Raw genomic sequence first — 23831 nt, 5'->3', positions numbered from 1 at the left:
ACCAAATACCACTTTGTACAGGTGATTTGATTCACTAGTTCTGTAGAAGAAAAGGCGCTTGGCCAAATTTTACCTTCCATTCTGATCTCAAGACATGGTCTGATGGTGATAACGAAGTGTAATACTCTAGTTGCTTGGGGAATCCATGACCAGGTTTTTCTTGTCCATTACTGGTGGTGGGCATACCTTGCTTGCATAGTTTGGGAGTTAAAAGCATTGCGTACCTCAGTATGCTACGGTGGATGCCTCGAGAAACTCCTGGTATTCCAGACCCAGCACCAGCCTTCAACAAGTCTTTTGCTGCCATTCAGCTCCATACGTTGCAGTTCTGACCACTACTTCTGCCACTACACAACTAATGCTCCATGACATATCAGTAATTACTTCAGAAAAGGTGTGTGCTACATCAGTTTATTTTTGTCACCAGGGACTGATTATGTAAGGAGTGGACAAAGGTGATGACTGCTGTAAATCTTAACTGCGAGGAAAGGTTTACATTTTATAAACAGGTAGTAATAATGTCTGTAATAGAGGATAAAAATAGTAAAGTGTTCTGTGTATTTTTTTTCTTAGAAATAACTGAGCAATCTCTGTGCATACTTGCTAAAAAGGCACCTTTTCTTTTTTATAGCTGACGTAAAGAAACACGTGCTTAAGCTGGTCTTTTGCATCGCTGATAATGTGACACATGTACCCCCCATTCTTTATTAACTCCTGTCTCCATTTCTATGCTGTGTGTCTGTGTTCTAGCCATCTAGTTGTAATTGCAAAAATATTCTACCGTGTGTGCGTTTCTTTGGCATTTTGGCCAACTGGCCTTTATTTTGTCCGGCTGAAGGAACCTCTGGGCAGAGGGAGAGGATTGAAGGCAGAATTCGTGTCGTCCCCATGTCTGTCAGAGGTGGTTACCTAATACATAACACTTTAACCTACTTCATTGGGAAAAAACATCAAGGTGGTGTTGTCAAGGCTAGTAACGAGGAAGCAGAAGGAAAGTCCAAACCAGTCCCTCCTTAAAGTTTAGCTTATTCTGTTGGCTCTGCATGGAGAGCACCTTTCCAACAGGCTCCTTTCTCTCCCTCCAGAACAGCCTGTTGGGAACTGTGAAATCTGCCAAGGTAGCGATGCATTGGAGCAGAATTGTTCCCCAAACATCTCAGCTGGAAATAAAATGGTTGATCCAGACCGGACTTTCTGTGCCAGTGCCAAGTTACCTCTAGAACCCCGAATCAGGTGCGGCAGGACTGTTTCTCTCCAACTTCTTGGGAGCAGCTTCTCCCAACATTTGCTCTGTGCCCAGGGAAAGGGGATAGGCAGTTGCATCGTATGGCATACAGCGGGAAGCACGAGTCCTCCCTGAATTTATTTCAGTGAAGGATCGCTGGTAGACACTCTGAACAGATTACCTGCAGGGCTCACATATTTTTGTCAAATGACAGCCACAGGACAAAAGCCCATGGGACTGGCTTTGGCAATCCCACTGTCCCCTCTGTGCCCCAGGAGGCTTGCACTGGAGGACACTCATCTGTCAATTTGAGAGACCACCCCCCCAACTTAATCTTCATGCTTGTCATCTAGCCCTTTCTGTAGATCCCAGTATGCTCTTTAGAGAATTTAAATCCAAACAGAGATACTATATTGTGGTGGGAATTTAACGAGTAAGCTGACGAGTAATTTCAGCAAGTACTGTCTACTAAGAGAAAGGCCTTCACCAGGGACAGGGACGGCAAGAGAAGCTTTGCTGCTAAACAGTCGCATTACAACAGTGAGAAATGTCACACTGAAAAGGGAGCAACTTGGTGCCAGTTTACTGAAGTGCAAAACGATGCACAAAGTGTATAGCTGACTTTAAATGAGGTAGTAAGTAGAAACTTGAGGTTTTTCCGTAATGTAGGTGTACTAATGGTGGTCATGGAGAAACACCATGAACCTCAAGGTTTTTTAAAAGGCTTAAAGGCTTTTAAGCAAAGATTTTAATCACAACACAGTCACATATAATGTTTGTCCTTATTTTGATGTACCCAGAGAAGTCACATAAATTTTAATTGGAGATGCGCATGCAGATTAGGGGAAAGAAGATTTCAGTGCATTCATACTTTCTGCTGAGACAATCTGCAAAGCTGAGTTCATATTGAAGGGAATACAGAATAAAACAAACTCCAAAGTGGCCGAGGTGTCAGTTAAGATCTGTTGGATTTTCCAAGTACCGTGGCCATGATTGAATGTGTTTCATTACATAGGTATCCAACTAATGATCCTTATACTGAAGCTCTAAAGTCCAGACTGAAGAATACACAGCTCATTTGGACAGAAATTTTGACAGAAAGATGCATGTTTCTTAATTGCTGCCCAGAAAATCATGTGGTTTGGTAGGCTTGTACTAGTGCTAAAGCACAGAACTTCCCAGTTTTAGCCCACAAGGTTTCACTTTGATGTGACTGAACTGTAATACATCTTTAAAGAAAAGCTATTAAGTGTGCCTGGCTTTCTTTCTTCGCTGTAACAAAAAGGTATTTTGTTGTGAAAATGTTTCTGTTTTCCAAAGATGACTGCTGTTGATCCTTCTGCCCTTCACTACCATTTATTTCACTTCATGTACCTGTAGGATGATGTAATAAAGTTTCTAATGAAAGATGTGAAATGCTGTGACGTTTTTTCCTTTCCCTTTCTTTTGCTGAGGGTGGGTCTAGAAATAGCGCAGGAACTATAAAACATGTTACACTTACCCATGCTGGACAACCAAGTCATGTATTTGATGGCATACAAGTCTCTCTCTTAGAGACAGCAAGTAGTTCCTGAGATGCTTTGTCATAAATTGTGGTGGTTTGGCCCTGGCTGGAGGCCAGACGCCCACCAAAGCTGCTCTATCACTTCAGACTTTGGTCATGATTTCACTCCCTTCTTCCCCTGCATTGCGGCACAGGGAGGGGCTTGCTCTAACGTGGGTCACAGCATCTCCTCTATGTCTCCACCTGCTTCATCTAGCGTGGAGCCTCTCCAGGGGCTGCAGGTGGGGTCTCAGCCTTTTCCATGGGCTGCGGAGGGACACCCGCTCCACCATGGCTTTCTCCACAGGCTGCAGAGGCATCATTCTCTCCAGCAGCAGGGCGAGGCCTCCTCTCCCGCCCTCCCCGGCCTTGCTGCCTCCACAGCTCCTTACATCTTCTCACTCCCCTCTTTGGTGGGAAAATGCACCTGCCTGTGTTTTTATTCTCCTAAATGTGATTCCCTGAGGCGCTGTGACATTGGACGATTGGCTCGGCCTTGTTCAGCAGCAACTCTGGCCTTGAATTAGCCCATGTTTACTCTCTCGGGCCTGCAGAGAGCTTCTGGCTGCTTCTTGCAGCAGCCATTTTCTGCAGCCCCCCGCCCCCTTTTCCACCAGGACCCAGCCACGCAAAACTCTGACAGAAATCAAGGCTGATTTGAGCTGCTGAACTTCTGTGATGTTCTGCCTGTTCCTAGAGGAGACACGTCCAGAAGTAGGGCAATTCTTCCAACCCAGTCTCTTCAATATTTAACCTTTACCCTTGAGAAAGATGGGAAGTTGACTTCATAAAAGCAAGATATTTTCCCTTTAATAAATTAATAATAATAACAACAATGATCGCCTTGGATTAATGACTAAGGAGCCAGTAACAACGTACAAATGCAGCATAAAGGGGCAAAGCATATGGCAGTTTCTCCTTTGTAACTCTGACCTCCAACGATTCATTTCAAACACTGGTTACAGGCAGATGTGTGGGAAATTGTTATTTATTTTAGTTCTACTTATTTATTGCTTTAACTATTATTCCAATTTAGTTAGAGTTTGATCAAGGATGAGATTTGTCATAATGAAAGGAGAGAAAGGCAGGAGAAAACCCACAAGAGTGAGCCAAGTGCTTCGGGCTTGTTCCTCAGGGCTCAGTTCTAGGGCCAGTTCCAGTCAATCCTTTTATCAGTGATCCGGGGGCAGGGGTTGGATGCACCGTTAGCAAGTTTACCGGTGCTACTAAACTGGCAGCCGCTGTTAAGTCTCTTGAGCAAGAACAGGCCTTGCAGTGGGCTGTAGATACACTGGAGCATGGGGCAGTCATCAAGGGCATGAAATTTAACAAGACAAACTGTTGGCTTCTGCACCTTGGGTGGCTGGGTGCCAGGCACAAGTATGAATTCATAGAATAACAGAATATCCTGAGTGGGAAGAGATGCACAAGGATCATCAAGTGCAACTCTTGGCTCCACACAGGGCCAGCCAAGCCAGAGCATGTGACTGAGCGCTCAAAGCTGTGTCAAGGCAGGTTCAGACTTGAGCTCAGGATCAATTTCTGTACCAAGAGGGTGATCAAACACTGCAACAGCCTTCCTCAAGGGATGGCCCATGCCCCGTGCCCATCCGTTTCAGAGGCATTTGGACAATGCCCTTAACAACAGGCTTGAACTTTTGGTCAGCCCTGGAGTGGTCGGGCAGTCGGACTAGAAGATTGTTGGAGTTCCTTCCACCAGGGACAGTTCTGTTCTGTTGTGTTTTATTGTCCGTCAAGGTTTGTGAAAGCCAGAAGACCACCAAAAAGTAGTCATCTGACATGGCAGCTTCTGGAAGCTGCCTGAGTGCCATGTTTACTGGTCACCAACGGACAAGCGTGACGTCACCCAGCCCTGTAACCCAGCACACAGGGGTGCCCAACGGCCTCAAGCGCAGACTCCAGCTGAGCAGCCAGCGAGGCTGGAGTGCTGAGCGAGGCTTGGTGCTGCTGCCTTACTCAGGACGGTTTTCCAGTGCGGTATCCCAGAGATACTGAAGGGTGTGTCCAGGGCACACGCGGCGCATCTTCTAGCGCAGCTTCCAGCTGCTGCAGCGCCATTTGGAGGAAGCAGTTCACCACCTGCAGCTCCTCCCAGCCCACCGCAGCCAGAACAGCATGGCCACGGAGGTGGCACACCGCTGTCCAGTCTGCCTGGACAGCATTGACAACGCCGCCTTCGTGATGCCATGCCTCCACCAGTTCTGCTACGCCTGCATCCTGCGGTGGGCTAACAGCAAACCTGAGTGCCCCCTCTGCAAGAGGGGAGTACAATCCATCTTGCACTCGGTGCGGGCAGACCATGAATTTGAAGAGGTCCACATCAGACCACCACGAGAGGACTCAACATGGCCTGCCATACCTGCAGCTGGAGGAGCGCCCGCACACCCGGGGACCGACAGCCCCCCTCGCCCGCTAGCTGCCCAGCCGCCGGCGGTGGAGACGGTGCCCAGGGCTACAGTGGGTGGCCTGCAGCCAGACACCTGGGCATCTCTCTTTGATGAGCACCCAGCCCTCCTCCAACGCTTTCTGCCGTGGCTACAACACCACCTGAGGGCCACATTTCAACGGCAGCCTTCCACAGCAGATGTGTTGGAGGACCTCATCCGGGCCGTCCTGGGCTTATACGGGCTGGATGAAGACGTGCTGGTCCGGCTGCTGCAGCCCAGCCTGCAGGAGCGCGCAGTGTCGTTCGTGCGCCGGCTCATCAGTGTCGCCGTGCGGCGCTGCCGCAGGGAGGCCCGACGTCTCCTGGGCCTGGAGGATGGCCCTGCAGCCGAGGCGCGGGAGGGCAGGCCCACCTCTGCCCCCCATCCTGCTGCCTCCAGAGCCGGCTCTCCTGCCCCTGGACCAGCCCCCTCCAGCAGCCCAGCAGGGGCTCGGGAAGAGGAGCGCCCCAGCACCTCGGCCGCTGCTCTTGCTGGGCATCCCACCAGCCCACACCACGCCCCCTCTCCCATCCACGGGGAGCGTGAAGAGCCGGCGGCGGGTCTGGGGCAGGCTGTGGCAGGTCCCTCCAGTGCCAGCCAGGGCAGGGACCGTGCCCCTGGGAGACCAAGACGAGCAGCAAAGAGGAGGGCCAGCGGCTCCCAGGACTCTTCCCAGCCCCCCAAGAGGCCACCCTCCCAGGAAAACTAGACCTGGGCCCAGGAGCTGCCAACACCAGAGCCGGTCCAGCAGCTGGGGCACACCCCCATCACTCGCCACCCCAGCGCTGTCCACCACCTTCACTGGACCCAGGAAGTGCACTGGCAGCAGCAGAGGTGAGTTGTGGGGGAAACCCTGGGCAGCTGGGAGGGTTGCCTGGTGCTTTGTAAAGGCTGTAAAACTGAAGTAAATGTTTTCTCTCCGGCTGGCAGAGGATGAAGGCACGAGGGTTACGGGTAGCTGGGCAGCTGCCGACTTGCGCAGCCTGAGGCGGCACGCAGCGGGCCGGGAGGGGGGTGGGGGGCAGGTTGCGGGACCGGCACCCCCACGTGACGCGAGGTCCGCTGCGAGCGTGGCGGGGGAGCTGTGCTGCTCCTGCGGCCGAGCCCGAAGGAGCCTTTTCCTGGGAGGCGGGGCCACCCGGAGGTGCTCGGGGCCGCGGCCTTCTGGCTGGGCCAGAATGTCTGGGCGGTGCGCAGCGGGAGGAGGCGGTGGGCTCTGGAGGATGGGCTCGGTGAGGCCCCGTGTCGCGGCGGGAGGAGGGCACGCCTTGGCACCCGTCGTCCGCGGCGGCGGCGGGGAGGGAGCGTCTGGAAGGCTTGGGGCGGGTGAGGCTGGGCGGTGGGCGGCATCCCGGAGCGAGCGGTGGGTGTCCCCCGGTCCCGGGTGCCGTCTGGGGCCGTTGGGGCCCCGTAGGCAGGTCCGGATGTTAAGACGCGGTCCTGGGGGCAGCGCGGGAGGTTGTGCCAGGTGGGGCGGAGGGTCGCTGAGGTCTTTGCCGGGCTGTGTGTGTGAGGAATGTCGGCGGGGTCCGCCCCGGGACGAGCTCCGGCAGCCGTCCCGTCGGGGCGACTTTCCCCCCTTGGGCAGCACACCTGCGACTGCACGGTGTCTGCCCCTCACCAGACTGATTCTGGTGTAGGCAGTCTGTCTTGTTGCCCTTACTCTGAACCGTCTTGTCCTTCTAAAGAAAGGCTGCACTGGCCCCAGTGCTCCTTGCTGGCAGGCTCTGGGGCTTCTTGCAGCGTTACGGTTGTGGGTTGTGAGGCAGATGAAGCTACAGAGCAAGACCCCTTGCGGCCTCAGTGATGACTGGCAGTGGTATTGGAAACCACCAGCACTTCACGGAACTTCCAGCTCCTGATAGCTTGCTAGGTCCTGTATAGTGATCTGCTCCTGCGAGTCACCCTCCTGGTGACCAGGCTTTCTCCCGGCACTGGGTAGTGTTCAGATGCCTCCTCTCAGGGCCCTGTGCTCCAGCGTTGCAGCTCAGGCTGGAAGTGCTAGATCCCTTGTGGTTTTAGCTGGAATTAGCATGATTGGCAGTAGAAATCCTTACCCTTGGGGATCTCTTAGCATAGGATAGAAGTGATGCTTCAGGAAGTCTGTTTCTGGAGGATACCTTGTTGCAGTGCTTTGCCCTTTCTAGTTCGTTTATAGTGCCGTGAAAAACAAACGTTTCTTTTGGGCAAAATCGTCTGCAAGTGCTGGAGCTGTTGCATCATGACATTTACCCTACGTCAGTTGGTACAAACTGGTTGAATGCATGTGGTTCTGTGTAGCTGTGTCTTTGGGTTTACGTAGTCCCATGTAGATAACACTGTATACTAGACCAACAGTTCTCTGTGGTCATCAGTGGCTTGTGGAGCTATGTAAGCCCTCTATGATTTCAAAATAACAACAGTAAGGATGTGCAACAAATCCCAAAGGTTGACAATGGCACTAAGAATGTGGGAAACAAAATAATTCTCAGGCACTAGGAAACTCTTAGAAAAACTGCCTGGGTTTTGTGCTATCTGTGCACTACAGTAACTGTCTGCAGAAGTCGTAGGATGAGGCTAAACCATTCTGTCATGCCTGGTGTTTCAAGCTATTGGTACAGCATTAGGTCTGAGGCAAAGTGGTTTCTGCTTGGTAAACATTTCCTTTTTTTTTTCTTTTTTAATGTGGGAGTTGTGATTAACATTATGCTGTGACTATTCAGCAGGTGTTAGAACAAGTCGTTTGACCCAAGGTGATTACATTGGAGATCCCTCCGTGCCCTTGCTTTGGCTAGAGCGAGGCTTTGCGTGTCCCCTGGGATCTGGCTGTATTGACCAGGCCCCAGTCTGAAGGAAGTTTTGTCCCTGCCTGTCTGAAATGGAATAAAGTAGGGTGAGGGACTTTTCAGATGAAACTTTGATATAGGAACAGCTCAGCTCTGTTGTTTTGGGGTGTTTTCTGAAGTGTTGTCTTTTTATTTTGTGTCAGCTTCACTCTGTCTTTAACAACTGAAGGTTTTCCTTTTGTCTTCTCTCCTGTTGACTCCAAGTATGTGCCTAGGAATCTCTCTATCAGGTAATGCAACCTGGGATGCAATATCTTATTTAGAGAGGTTTTTGCGCTGGGAATGGCTCAAAGCAATCGATTTGTTTAGTTAAATAAATAAATAAATGACAGCTCACTCTTCTGGACAGTTGTTGACTTGTGCTTAGATATTAACAATGTATGTAATCAGTATTGCTCCACACAATTAGAATAGTCAGTATTACGCTTACAGGCAAGAATAGCATTTTAATGGCATTTGAATTTAGTATTCCAACTGTTTGTTTTGTTTGAGGCTCTGCTTAGAGACCAGTTTTTCCTCCTGGGGTTATGAAGTATATTGGGGGGACAGGACTTTATTAGCAGGAGCATCTACTGCACTACAAGCAGCAGTTATTTAAGGGTGACTGAAAAGAGTTCCTTTTTCTAAACTCTGACATACCACCACGTTCTAGATAATGTGTTTTTCCATGTGGAATTTGGTCATCTGCATTTGTAGGTTATAGTTGGCTGTGAATTTCTATATTTTGGAGTCACAACCTGAAAAATGCTTTTGAAGTATGGTCATGTTGTCCAGATTATTGCAAAATATTAGCGGAAACGTAACGACTTGATAATAAATTTAAGCGTGATGTGTTGGGAATGTGGTGTGTGTCCCGTCCCGTCCGTGTCCCCCGCTCCCCTCCCTTCCCCCTCACCCCTTGTGGTTTTCTGTATTTCTTTTTTCCATATCCCTTCTTTTTTACTTCCATGTAAGCCTAAACCGAGATTGCCTTCTAGCTAAATGTGGCAGGGGGATGAAATTTGTGAGATGAGCTGATGCTCACAAATCGCTAGATGGCAGTGCCGCAGTTGCTGTCACCGAAAGTGCCTGTTTGCATTGGGCTGTCTCAGAGTTTCCTTTGTGTTTTCAGTGCAGTAATACAAAGCGTTCTACTTGGCAGGAGGACATAGAAGTCACTTATGAAATTAGGCTGGATTTCAGCAGGAGTTGCTGCAAATGTTGTGTTTGTGGCTTGGACAGTGGAGAATTATCTATTACTGGCTTTTTTAAGTCACTGAAAAGAGCAGCCACTTCCCTACCCATCAGTCATTGAGGATTTGCAGGCTGATCTTACTGGGGAGCTTTTTCCCTGGATCTCCCGTAGGGGAAGGTAGAAACGTTCACTGGAAACTTTGCTGAGGCCTGAACATTGTTTAAAAGTCCGTGGGTTGGTTGGGTTCTTTGCCTTCCATGTTCTTTCAGCCCAGTGCTTTCTGGTTTCTTCCGTGTAAGTGGTTTCAGATAGGCGGTTCAGATGAAAGTATTTAACCACATGTCCTGTAGGATCAATTTTAATTGTCAGCAGTTCTAGATTCTTTCAAGATGATGAGCTATTTGCTTCCAATTACACCTATCATAGTTTTGCTTTTCTCTTGTGAATTTTCTCTTTCCATCTCTCATCTTTTTCCTTCACCTTATTATTTTTATGCTTTTTCATGCAGCATTTGCAAACTACACCTGGCTTTTGTTGAGAATTCGGTGTATAGCAAAGTGTTACCTGGGCAAACTTCTTGTTCATCCCTGCCAAGTCAGGAGTTCACAAGGAGATTGTTGATTGTGTGAGGAGTTGGGTAAGCTAAAGGGAGAAGGATGATAGGGAGCATTTAGGCTTCAGGCTTCTCTAATTTTTGCAGGTTTGGGCTTGCTATTGCTGTTCAATGCTTGCTTCACTTTTCAGTTTGGTAATAACAGTAATTTTCCCTCTTGTCCTGGTTTTGGTCAGGATGGAGTTAAATTCATTTGTAGCAGCAGATGGAATGCTGATGTTGTTAATTGCTGTCAGACAGTCAAGGACTTTCTCAGCTCTTCATGAGAAAGGAGGGGCGAGGCCAGGACAGGTGACCTAACTGACCAAAGAGAGTATTCCACGCCAGTTACCTCCTGCCCAGGATATCGGGGGGCTGACGGGAGGAAGGCCGAGGGCGGCTCCGGGACGCGCGGTTCTTGGGGGACGGTCGGGTTCTGGGACGGCTCTGGGTGGCACGGCCTGAGTTGTGGGTTTGGTGAGAAACTGCACTGTGTATCAACAGCTTCATATATTTTTGCTCTAAAGTCCTGTCAGCATTGTTAGACTGTATCTTTCTGTTATCTTAGTAAACTCTCCTTATCCCAACCCACGGGCCTCTTATTTCTTGGTTTTGGGGTTATTTGCCCCTTCCTTTTCCCTTCCCTTACCTCTTACCCTCCCCTCCCCCCCTTCCCTTTTCCCTGCTCTTTTCCTTTAAGGAGCAGGCAGCTGCGTGGATCTCGGCTCTCAGCTGGGGTGAAACCACGACAGAGGTGAAATCAAGCAGCAGCTGAAAGGAGCCTTGATGAAAGAAAGTGTTTCTGGGAGGGTTTGGTCAGTGATTACAGATGTTGCACAGTGGGAAATTCTCTCTTTGTTTGCAGTGTATAATTGGAAGAAGAATGACTTTAGAAATACTTCTGCGAGGAGGAACGTGAACTCCCGTAGGTGAGTGAAAAGACAAAATCTTACTGCAAATTCTTCTGCTTAGTGAACTTTAGGGGAGGGCTGTGTAGCTCCTTTCTGAGGGATGCTGAGATGTGCTCATTCGTCAAGGTCAGTCTGTTCCCCACCAGGCAGTTACTGGCCCTTTCATCCCGTCTGCAGAGAAACTTTCAAGGTACTCAGAACCCACAGTCCCTGGGTCATCAGAGCTTTTAGGAGGTGTGCTGCACAGGAACCATACTTGCTTTCCGAGTCTGGGCTCAAATGCTTAATCTTGAGTTACTTTATTTCCTCTTACAACGCATACTGGTTGTAAGAGGAAATACACTTTCTCCTTTGTGATTTCAATGCTTTCATTTGCTTTTGATGCTCCTTAGCCTGTCCAGACTAACACTGGCATCCTACTTTTTGTATTTTTCAGTTTGGTCATAACAGTAATTTTCCCTCTACATTAAACATAGCTGTATACACATTTTAAACAGCAGTGAGGGTTTTTTCTTTTTTTTTTAGAGGAACCCCCCCTGTATTTTTGTAAGTGGAGTTCTTTATAAGTACCTGTGAGTACTTTTACTCAACACATTACCTAAGGCTTTTCCTCTGATACTTGTTAAATGTAGTAAGCTGTCAGTCCTCAGTAGCTACTGAGGTAATGGATATGATGGAAAATATTTTCCTGCCAATTTTTCAGACATAAATTCCTTTCTGTAGGGTTTTTATGTTATTAAAATGTCCTTATGGAATTGCTACCTCAGGGAGTGGTACAAACAATCTCGGTCTGGTTTACCAGACTTGGGAGGAAGCAGGGGGTTTTAGGTGACTTCCTCTGCACTGAAGACCAAAAATCTCCAGGTGTTAATCTTAGTCTTTCATCCTCTCCTTTTCATCTCCTGAGGCCTTTCTCTTAATTTAGGGGGTTTTAAATAAGCACATCGCTTTACTTTTCCACAAGTAGTGCACTGTACAGGTGTAGTCAAAGATGCTGAAAGATACTTTCAATGTAATGTGGCCTTCAAAAGAAAAGCCAAAGTTTTCAATTACTGTTACTTCTGATACTCACCAGAGCAGTACGAGACCTGGATTTTACAGGAATTGTGTGCAGTGGAGAACTTGTTCAGTGTAAATGAATGTCATTGTACTTCTAGGTAGGTTGGAAGTAAATTTCCCTGGTTTCTTGTGGCATGTCTGGAGGTTTCTTTAGCTTCTCCTTTAAGCAGACAGGGTCATAGAGTTCAGGTCACGGAGTCTGGAGCCCTAGGCCCTTGCAAGCTCTGCCACTATGCCTGGTGTTGGAGAAAGTGCTTGCAGTCAGTTTGATGGTGGGTTGGGAGCATCTGTGGCAGTGCTTAAGCTGGAGAGGGCTCCAACTTCAGGGGTAGTTGTGGTTCTTTACGGGCAGAGGGGGGAGACTTCGTTCTCTGTCTCGCTTCTTGCCACCTTTTGCATCCTGTCATGCATCAGCTCTGAAAAGAACAGGTCCTTGGAGTTACTACAGCTCAGTATTGCAGCAAACACTATGCCTATTTCTCAATATATGACTTTTTTTTTTCCTCTCTTTTTTGTCTTACAGCTTTCTGTAGCTGAAGGAAAATGATGGAAGAGAGTGGAATAGAGACAACTCCACCCAGTACACCCCCACCAAACACAGCAGGGGAGACTACAGCTGCTACCACTGCTGCTACAGGTAGGTCATTAGGTACAGAAACTTCCTCAGAAACTCAGTGATATTTATTCATGTCTTTTTAAAGCACAGCAGTTCATCCAGAGGTGTTGGGATCAACCTAGAGAGCTCTTCTCCAGGCTGATGGGAAGAATTTGTTTCTTTCTCATGGCAGTATGGCATACATCTGACAGAGAGTAGTGTAAATGTTTTTTTTATTCTTGAAACTTTTTGATGAAGTCATGTGGAAGCACTTAGGGTTTCTAAGGACGTGGGGACAGGGAATACTGGCCAGTACAGTGCACAGTGAGATGAGCAGCACAGAAGGGAGTTCAAACAAGTCTACAGTCTTGTGGGGGATAGTGAGAAACGTGGACGATCACTTGGATTTTACTGTTGTGGGTGGTAATCAGAGCACTGAATCTGATTTTTCCAGAGTCTGAACCCCATGTGCTTGACTACCGAATGCTCAGTTTTCTGACACATCTGGTAACATTACCTTGAGTCACACTAGTGCCGTGGACTCCCGAGTGGAGCGCTCTTAGCCCCAGGAGGATGTGCTGGGCGATCCATTGGGTGCAGGAAGAAAATACCAGAGCATTCCTTTATAATAGTTTTATCTAAAAAAAGAAGAAAAATCAAGCTTTACTCATATTGAAGATACTTCTTGGCATATATTTCAGAAACCACCAGAGATGTGGTAAAAATGTCTGTAATATTAAATGCAAACAATATGTTGACAAATGGATTTGTCAGGAAATTCTGTTGGAAGGAGACATAGAAAACATTGCTGATGATTATAAGAAACAAGCATAAGAACAGATCACAGTATGGAAGGTTTGCTGTACAGATGTTCCTAACGTGTTTCTGCTTATGGTTTTTGCTAAATTCTGTTTCAGTAATGAAATACAGAAAGAACAACTTTATTGTCAAATGCTGAAGGAGGGCTGTGCTGGAGAAGCTGCATCCTCAACAGTGAATGATTTCTTTAATAAAAGCCATGTTTTTATTAAGACTGCCTCAGAGTAACCATTGATGGAGTGATTGCTTTGACTAGGCTAAAAATGGATTCTCGAATAAGGTTACCGATCTATTTCCACCCATGACATTTATTGACCGCCTCATTCATAGGCAAGTTACTGCAGCAGTGAAAGTGGAGCTGGTGCACAAAGGGCTACAGGATGCCAGCAGTGTGGTTAATTTTATAGAAGTTCTCTTTAAATAGTAGGGGTTGTTTCTAGCTGCACCTTGTAATGGTAGAGGAAGTGACCGTGAAACTTTTGTGCATCGCACAGAGGTTTGCTGGTTGTCTTGTGGCAAGGGATTTAAATATGGCTTCAGCTTTCTTCTTGTACCAAAACAGACTTGCAGACTCGCTGACATTTTCTGTGATGACAAGTGGCCATCAGCAGTGTGCTACCCAGTAGTTATTTAAAAAAACCCCAAAACACACTTACAGTTTGTCCCTTCAAGATAAAGGTGGTGTTTTAAGGAGGAGTGATCTACTTCTTTGTAAGAAAGTCATGCGTTTGAGAAGGTGTTTTGAAAAGTGGTATTTGAAAGTGTTTACGTTGTCAATGCATTCCTGTTGCCAAAATCATTGCAAGTGTCACACAAATAAACCTTTCCACTCTGTACATGTAAATTGGCAAAGAGAATTTCCTGAACTATGTAGAAATCTTCCAGATGAATTAGTTTGGGTGGATTTTGAGCCCATTTGTTAGGAATACCAAAGTGCAACACCTTCTGATGATTTTTCCACAAGAATTGAATGACATCAAGGAAGATGAACATTTGCTAGCTGAATTTCAAGATAAGCCTTCATATACTTGATGGCTGGGAGACGAAAACAAATAGCATGGTTTTGTAAGCACATCCAGCAACACCTTTTCATTTGGGTCTGTGTGTCTTTGTAAGGCATCTTTTCCAGGTGTGACAACCATTAAAGCCATGATTGGAATATAGAACCAGACCTCCAAATTGCTGATGATAACCCAAGATTGTAAAAATAATGAGGCTTCTGTAGTGACATTGCTCACACTACAATATTATTAATGGTATTCTATATTGTGCTAACCGTTAATAACATAACATATTGTTTTATGAATATACTATTCAAATACTAATTTTCAGTGGGAGCAGAAGAGTTTCTTGATCTTTATCTCATCCTTTTAATATTTCTGTTCTGTATGTTTTAAAATCTATGGAATATACTAGGACAGTGGCCCATGTAAGTATTTTGTAGCTATGTTGGGGGTGTGCATATTCCATTTTTTATTGACTGGTGTGCGTGATAAAGTTTGGAAACGACCTCCTTACGGTAACTTGGCACGTCACTTGACTGTCATCAATGTTTAGGCTGAGTGCAGTTTCACATCTGAGCTGATCCAACAGCTTAGTGCTGTAAAAACCAGTATTTTCTGTTTCTCTGGCTTAATTTTCTGTCTAAATTTGGTTTAGAGAACAAAATTGGCTTATCCAAGGATCAGCTGGGAGCCAGACTGAAACACAGAAAGCAGAGGGTTTAGGAGCCTGGGTAGCTGGGTGCCAGGGAAGAGAGGGCTGCCTGGTGCTCAGCCCATCTCATAGACCTGTACCTCTGCAGTAAGTCCCAGCCTCACAGGTCCCCTGAGTGCATTTCTTAATCTAAAGAGGGACACTTCCTGCATCTTCGTTATTCCTGTTGATGAAGCAGGAAGAAGCGTGCTAGCTGGAAATTTCTGAGGCCCACTTCATCAGCTACAAAATGGGTAGTCAAATGTTGACTCGTCTTTTTAGCTGTGACAAATAGGGTCAGAGAAGAAAAGAAATTCCAGGCTACTATCTCCAGAAATTGAGGGCAATTGTTGGTGGTTGCAAACTCAAGCAGAACTAAACTTTTTTCCTTTGAAAGGAGAAAAGCAGACTTGGTCAAAACTTACTTGTAAACTAGCTGAACAATTACATACCTGAATCTCTGAGATGAAGGCTCGGTGTTTCTAAAATTCCATTTGTCTTTTTTTCCCCTAGCTTTGTCCAGTCCCCTTGCTACACCAAGCCTGTCATCTTCTCCTGAGTGCTCAGCACCTCTGGCAGCTGGAGCATCTCCACTTCCTCCTCCTATGATGACTTCATCTTCTTTTCCACTTGTGCCATCTGCAACAGTTTCTACTATGGCGCCACCTCTAACTCCAGCCCGACCTCCAGTTGCCCCTTCGTCTTTTAGTACCTCTGTGTCGCAGTTCTCTACAGCTCCTTCATTAAGCTCTACTGCTGGCTCTGGTCTTCCTGCACCTCCTGCTGGTCCCCCGATTTCAGGATTTTCCATGTCTTCAACGTATGATATCACCAGAGGCCACGCTGGTCGAGCACCACAGAGCCCACTGATGCCATCATTCTCTGCACCTCCCGTCACAGGTAACCTTTTGTATATAGACCTTTGTGCTTGTGAGACAGGATGAGGGGTCTCCTGGGTGGCTACTTCAGCAGTCTGCTAGAGTCCCACAAGTTCAGCTTCTTTATTATTCTTGTGACACTTAATTACTGAGTAGCTGCGCTCGGAGGAATGGAGAATGGCCTTTGAAGTACGATCACGGTGTAGGACAAGAGTCCTCTTCCATAGAGTTCTGCTAGCACTCAGGCTCACAGAAAAGTGTTTGAGAGCAGTATTTTAAAATGTGCCCAGGAAAGCCCAGCTGACCATTTATTTCTGTGTTGCTGCTGTTCAGCTCAGAGGCAATTTCAGCCATTGTATTTCCACGGAATGGTAAGGTATCTCAGGCTGTAATCTCCTAATGGGCAAGTTTTTGTTCTGAGAAGCTCGCTATCTGTAAGAAGTCGTCCGTCACATGAGAGTAGCTTCTCTTTTCTTGCTTCTGGCTACTAAATTGCATCAGGACAGTGGAAAATACTTGCCTGCCATGCAAGCGAGTGCTGTAGTTGCTGAACTGATGTGATTTTCTACTAGCCTAATGGAAACTTAGCTCTTCAGCAGCAGTTGAGTCAGGCTTTAACCATTGTTTGTGACATGTCTTTTAAGCAGTCTGTCCAGAAAGACCTATGGAAATTTGAAGACAATAAAAAGCACCACTCTTAAGCTAACATGTCTTTGTTTAATTTTACACATCAGGTGCAGGTAGGCTCGGTTCTATGAGCAGATATTGTTGAACTCATTCACAGTAGTTGCCTCTGCTAAACTCTAACAAGCAGGATTGTTCTGGGGCCTTCAAGAAATGAAAGGAATCAGCCCAGTATTATTCTATTCTTCCTGTTCATTTTCCTGTAAAACAATTGCATGTTGCTACGGCATAAGAAATGAAACGCAGTACTTGTGTCTTGTTTTTCCCTCTTCCTAGGTGTCTTCGCAGATCCTATTACTCAGCAGGCAACTTTCTCTTCCCCTTTGGCTCCTGGAACTGGTTCTGCAATCACTTTTCCTGAGGAGCTTGAAGACCCCAGAGTAGCTACTGCCCAAGGTGGAACACCTGCTGGAGGGCTGTGGGGGTTTATAAAGCTCTGTGGTTTTGTATGTTACCTTTCAGGAGGAACTACCATTTTTTGTTGTCTCTAACAAGATACAACTTTTAAGGGCATGTTGCTCTAGGTCCTGTCTTTCCTCTGTCCTCATTTGCAAGGTGGCTGTTTTTTGCTGAAACTGTGCTGCTTTCCTTTCCAGAAGAGGAATGACTACATAAATGCAGGCATCTTGGTGCTCGTGACAGGGAGATCCTTCTACCTTAGAGGTTTTGTCACATGCTCTTAAATCATGGGAAATGTCAGAACCTCTTTGATTCTTTGCACATCCTGGGTTTCTTTATCATTTCCTAATGAACTGAATTGGTTTTTTAGGGGATGCAAGTCCTGCCTGTTCTAAACCAAACAAGTCTCCTCAGGGAGAGGGAAATAAGTGTTTCTTCCACTGAGGAGGGGTTTCTTAAGAGGTGTCTGTGGTATTTTGTAGGATTTTTTCTATTCCGCTAGAGGGCACGGAGTGTATACTGCAGAACAGATAATCCTTGTGGTGCGATCTAATCGTAGAGAGGAAATAAGCAGCAACAACTGACAGCATCTCATGAGCCTGTAACCTTTTTGGAGCTGTGACATGCTACATCTGAGTAGTGTTGTGAAGGCTGTGGCAGAAAGATGCAGGGACTGTGTGTGAGCTCTGAGCTGTCTTCAGGAGCAACACGACTATCTGTACTGTAAATCGGAAGGAAGAATCAAGATTGACGTCCCAGTGGGACTGGAGACTTTTGGAGGGGCTTTCAAGGCCTTTTGAAGAAGAAAATCTGGAAGAATGAGTTGTGTGTGACGTGGCAGAGGGAGCTCTCCCTTACTCCAGTCATCTTGACAGTGCTACAGTCTTAAAGAGCAAGATTAATCGTCCATCAGTATGGTGAGAGCAGAGTTGTCGTGCTGCTTTTTTCTAGGGCACGTGTCTTATAATCATAAAAAGACAGCTTCTTTGGTCTTCAAGTAGAAATGTCTTCCAGTCACCATATTCCTCTTGCTTTTTTGCGATAGAAGGTAATGTTCCAGAAGAGAAGGTTTTCCTTGTGACATGATTTTGTAGCCCGTTTGAAAGGGCAGTAGTGAATTAGTTGAGAAGCCAATCTCATCCACGTTATTGTTGCCTGTATACCAGTAGGTTCCAGCAAGTGACCTATGTCTGTTTCTGGAGAATGTGTATGATTGACTTCAACCCAAATGTAGATTCTTTGATTGGAGTATTAAATGTTGTACGTGCTCTGTGTTTTCCATGACCTCTGAGAATTTCCTAGGTGGAAGAATGAGGAATCATTAGTTGTACTGAAGCTGTCAAGTGTTGGATGTGTGGAAGCACATGTCAGAGTCAGGTTTTTAAACATCAGACAGAATCTGTGAGGCTTAACTGTCAGTTGTTGCAGAAATGCAAGCTGGATTCTCTGTTGAAGTGCATACATGGCAGTGCTGCAGTTATCTCTGTTTCTGCTCTTGAAATCGATTGAACTACCTTTTTTGCTCTGCTGTTCTTCAGAAATCCAACACCATTCTTTCAGATGTCCCTCAAGGTAGATAATAGGCCAGCAAGACCCTGTCAGTGTTTGTGCTTACATTTAATGAACTTTTAGGTCTGTCAGCAGCTCCACCTGGAATTTGGCTGGAGAAGATAGAGCGTTTTTTCAGCGTTGTTTAGAATCTACTTATAAATTGAGGAATTTCAGCTCAATTTCAGCTGTAAAAATATTTGTTAGTAATGGGCCATTCAAAAATAGGTCCTCTTGTCTGTAAGGTCATAAAAAAGAGGCTCTTCAGTTGGAATTGTCACAGTTTGAGTCTAGCTACCGAGTCTGATGATAGCTGTAATTAGTATCTGTTAAATGTTCAAGACTTCCCGTCCCAGAATAGGAGGAAATCAAGTGTGTTGCCCACCATCACTGGCAGGCCTGTTTCTGCATTGGTGCGTGAGAGGATGGCGGTGATGATATTTGGCCTTTGCTGTATCCGAAAAGTCACGCACTCCTAGTCACGTCTTGCAGCATTTGTGCTGGGGAATGAGATGCACCAGGCATTACAAAGTGTAAATGTGGTAAGAAGACCATGAAGCAGCTTAATACTTGGGTTTTGTTTGGTTGGGTTTTAACTGTGCTATTGTGAGTTTCTTGGGGAAAAACGAGAAAATAATATGGAAGTCTGTTTGCTTATGTTTAGGGTGTAGCTGAGAATCCCATGGTGAAGTCTGTTCTTGATAAACCCAAACATTCAGTGGAGACCATGATTACACCGCTGGACCCTGGCATGGTTCCATATATCAGTAAGTATTTGTGACAAACCATTAAGTAATGCATAGAATGTTAGATTAATGTAACAGCACTTGAAGTTTATCTGGAGAGTGTGTTAATTCTGTCACAGTTACGTGGTGATTTCTCAGGTGCGTTGTCCAGTGAGACTCTCACTCTGCAGGCTGATTTTTTTATGTGCGTCTTAAGGTTCATTTACTTGTGTATTCTGCTGTAGTTTAGGTAGTAGCATAGTAATACCCTTCAGTTCAGGTTGTGAGAGATGAGCAAGTTACAGAGAACAAAACGGTGACAAGTCCTTGTCTGTAATCTGGAAGTCACATACTTTTTTCCCTCCCTGTTTCTCTGTTTGAGGGAGTGATATGGAATTGAGTTTAAAATATGCTGTATGTGTTCTGTTGGATCTGGTGATTAAATCCCGGTGTGTAAGGTATCGCATTGAGGGTCGACAAGCCAAAAGGTAAGCGTGCTCACAACGGTGTTTACATCGCTTTTGAGGCTTTCTTCTGACTTTCAGCTGTTCTGCTTTTCTAGCCCAACAGTATTTATACTATTTTAGGAAGCTCAGCAAACTTGAAGCAGTTCCTGAAACACTTGGGAAGAACATTGAAAAGGCTAAAACAGTCTAATAAAGTCTCAACTACAGGAAGGGAGGTTGTGGGGAGGTGGGCAATGGTCTCTTCAGCCAGGTGAGAGGAGATAGGAGAAGGGGAAATGGCACAAAGCTGCGCCAGCAGAGGTTTAGATTGGATATTAGAAAGAAATGTTTACTGAAAGGGTTGATGATCTACAAAGGTCTCTTCCAGTCGTATGATTCTGTGATTTTGTGAAGTATTGCTGAGCATTGAGCCTGGAATGAAAAGCATAGTATCTCAGTTAGAGCTTTAAAATGAATAGGAAGGAGCAGCATTGTGGTAGTCACAATTTTGTGTTTTACTAAAGTACATTCATGTCACGTCTAACTGAGCTGAGATTTCTACAATTTGTCAGAGTACTGGACAGGTTTTATGGGTTGGGTTTTTGTTTGGCTGGTTTAGGTGTTTTTTCCTTGCTGTGTTTTGTTTGTTTGGTTTGTTTTGCTTTTTGCTTTTGTTGCAGCAGTCTGGTGAGCAGTCCTCCTTCTTAGTTGTGCTAGTGCTGCTCTTTGCATGTAGGTGAAGCTGGTCAGGAAACTGATGAGGCAGAGAAGAAAGCATTAACACCTTTGTGCGCTTTGTTTTTCTGAGCTGTCACTCAATTGGACCTGTGGTGTGATCCAGCTGACCACATTGCTGCACCATTGTACTAAAGCAGTGGGCAATATGTGGAATAAAACGGGATCATCTCTCATAGGGGGAAAGGGTGAATCAGCTTGGTCTCGGTAGTCTGGGGAAGACTTAAGGGGGGATCTGGTCAATACTCCTAAATATCTGAAGGGAGAATGGGGCCAGACTCTTTTCAGTGGTGCCCAGTGACAGGACAGGGGGTAATGGGCACAAACTGGAATGCAGAAGGTTCTCTTCCATTCCCTACCATTCTTTGATTCTCTTGAGTGCATCCAGGCAGCTTCTGAGTATGTTTGAGGATGGAGACTTCCTCGTGGTTCTGGACAACCTGTGCCAATGCTTGGTTACCTTCATGGTTAAAAAGATCCTTCAGATGTTTGTATGGAACCTCCTTTGTTTCAGTTTGTGCCCATTGCTTCTGCTCCTGTCCATGGGCACCACCAAAAAGAGTCTGGCTCTTTGCAGGCTCCCTTCAGATATGTGTACAAATCAGTGAGATCCCTCTGGCTTTATCTTCTGCAGGCTGAACGTGCCTATCTCTGTCAGTCTTTCCCCCTAAAAGAGAGATTCTAGCCCAGTGGTTCATCTAGTTCAATATTCTGTCTTCAGCAGAAGCAGCAGGAGGTGAATGTCAGGATTATTCTTCTAAATCCATGAGTTGTCATCTTAAATGAGCACTATGCTTTGTTTCAGGTGCAGAATATGCCTCAGTTCCTGTTGTCCTTTTTTCATTGATGAATCACTTAGGAAGTAAAAGTTAGGTGACTAGCTAAATTAAGTGACTTCTGCTTCAGGAAAGAACTTTTGTGCAACATGTGAGAAAGAGAAGACCAACTGAAGCATAGTCTTAAGATGTAGAATGTATTTAAACTGGCTTGTAATGGGAATGAAGAATAGTACACGCTCATAGATATACATCTCTCTATATATATATACACACACCTGTGTTTTACAGAAACTGGGAGAGAACTGGACATAGTGGTTACTTCTACCAAAGAGGTGAAAGTTGCAGCCATTCGAGATGCCTTTCAAGAAGTCTTTGGAATGGCCGTTGTTACTGGAGAGGCTGCGCAGTCTAACATCGCACCCCAACCTGTGGGCTACGCTGCAGGTTTAAAAGTAAGTACTAAAGTACCTCCAGCACAGAGAAGGGCAATGGAAACGTAGGATGAGAGAGTGGTTTGGTTTGGAAGTGACCTTACAAATTGTCCTCAGCAGAGGGGGCTGAAACTCTCTGCACTAGACCACACTGCTCAAAGCCACATCGAGCCTGACCTTAAGCACTTCCAGGGATGGGGCATTGACCCAGAAAAATCTGATTTTCCCTAAGGGGAATGTCAGTCTGTGGCATTGGGAGACTTCTCCTTTTCTTGTTTTTGGTGTAACTTGCCGCCTGTTCCGTTAGATCATTCTGAAGCTGCTTGTTGGAATAGCTTTTGGGGTTCTTGTGCAAACGCGGTCACAGCAGTGAAGAACATTTATGTCCGTTTTCTTCTAAAGCAGTTGATTGCCATCACATCTGGCATGCATTGTGATATGACTGTAGTTTGAAAGTGTATCAGGCATTTGTTCTTAGTCTGTCACTAGCACAGTACTTTGGGATGAAAACTAAACATGAGAAATTGAATAGGAAAAATGTAATCAGAAGTTAAGAGAGCCTTTGAGACTGGGTTGTCTCCCAACTAATTCTGTAGGTGAAAGACAGGTTGATCAACACTTGCCAAGGATCTTCCTGAACAGCTCCATTCTTACATTTAGTATGTAGGAATTCATTGTGCAGCTTTTCAAACATGAGTTTTATCATAGCTTGTGTTACTGTTTGAGATTCCTGTTTGGGAAAGGCTATGGTGCTTTTTCATGACTTTTTTGGTTTTTCTACTGTTGAATAAAAAGAGTAATTTTTTTAAATCGCTGTTTTCTGTTTAACTTGAAAATTCTGCTCCAGAGGGGTTTTTGCACTCATCTCTGAGTGTTGTATGATGTGATTGAAAGAGAATGTTGTCTAACAGATCATGTTCCCATGTAGGGAGCCCAAGAAAGAATAGACAGCTTGCGCCAGACTGGAGTAATCCATGAAAAACAGCCTGCTGTATCGGTAGAAAACTTCATTGAGGAATTGCTTCCTGACAAGTGAGAACTTGAAATATATCCCTGAGGTGGGGAGAGGGCTGTTTCTCATTGACTCAAAGGGTCTTGCTTCCAGTGCTTTAAAGAAAAAAATGTCATTTATATGTAGACACATATAAAATATATTAAACAACCGGAGCCATAGAATTCTTTACAAGGGAACACAGGCACTTCAGTTTTTTATATATACATGAGTTGATACATGCAAATTTGATTTGAAAAATGCTGGGATGCCTTGATGTAAGTCATTGTTACATTTTTAACTACAGTTGTATTAGAGGTTGTAAAACGGTCATCATTCAAGGGCTAAAATGTTGCTTTTCAACAGACTCTAACTTGGCTGTCATTGCAGGTGGTTTGACATTGGATGTCTGATTATCGAGGATCCAATTCATGGAATTCATCTGGAAGCTTTTACCCAAGCAACACCAGTGCCTTTGCAATATGTTCAGCAGGTGAGTTTTCTGTTTTCTTATTAAAGTTGGATTAAGACTTAGGATTTAAGATTTAATTTATGATGTCAGCTCTTACTGGTAGTAGCTACACTTGAATTTCTTAGTTTATAAAATGAGGATCAAAAATATTTTTGAGTCATGCATTGCCTAAAAATCTTCAGGCCTTTGTAGAAAAGCAGTTCTCCCTTGGGAGTCTTCATTCTGCAGTACATGGCACTTGAGCCGCTGATTTTAATTCTTGTTAAAGAAGAAGAAATATTCCAAGAAGAAGTTAACCAAGGAAAAAATAACCTCAAAGCACTCCCTCAGAAAAGGAAGTACAGCTTTAATTATTGAATTGTTGTCATCAATCTGATTCCATGACTCACAAATGTTTAGATAGATAAGAATCCTCACTCTTCCTTAGGTGCAGAAGGAGGTCTTGTAGCTCAAGTAATGCACTAAGCAAGTGCACCTAGGAGGTGCAGTAAGCACTCTTACCCGTCCAAAGGCTCATTTTCCTTTCTTTAGCTTACTTCCCAGATGTGTTTGAGTGTCATCTAATGCCAACAAAATGGCATCACCAGTGAGGTGTCTGTGTGAGCACGTTAGCAATTGAGCAAAGTATCTGGTACGTCATTTAGGAACCAGCAAACAGACAGGTTCTCATCAGAGACTGCTGAGCGTGATTGCCAGAGGACTGCCAGGCCCTGAGCATCTACAGGGGCACAGGAATCTGCTGGCTGTCCACGCTATTGCTAAGTGGAGAATCTAGTTTACTTCTAAAAGTTACAAATTCTGACATAAAGTACTTGAAACATGAATTTCTATAAATCACTGCTCCACTTCAGAGGCTTT

General features: G+C 45.5%; 1 protein-coding gene across 1 annotated transcript; it reads left to right on the top strand.

Annotated features, from left to right (window-relative positions):
- Positions 1–12319: 12319 nt before the first annotated feature.
- On the top strand, positions 12320–23421 carry LOC311203728 (protein PRRC1-like; the record flags this gene model as incomplete). The annotated part of the gene is made up of 8 exons (XM_084278486.1): positions 12320–12413; positions 15399–15785; positions 16724–16881; positions 19059–19161; positions 21368–21531; positions 22439–22542; positions 22892–22994; positions 23401–23421. 8 exons carry the CDS (start codon positions 12320–12322, stop codon positions 23419–23421), a joined length of 1134 nt encoding a protein of 377 aa, XP_084134612.1.
- Positions 23422–23831: the final 410 nt, after the last annotated feature.

The sequence above is a fragment of the Gallinula chloropus genome, assembly GCF_964237585.1.
Source record: "Gallinula chloropus genome assembly, chromosome: Z".
Taxonomy (NCBI): Eukaryota; Metazoa; Chordata; class Aves; order Gruiformes; family Rallidae; genus Gallinula; species Gallinula chloropus.
The sequence above is the reverse complement of the archived record's forward strand: the minus strand, read 5'-3'. Positions and strand labels throughout refer to the sequence as shown.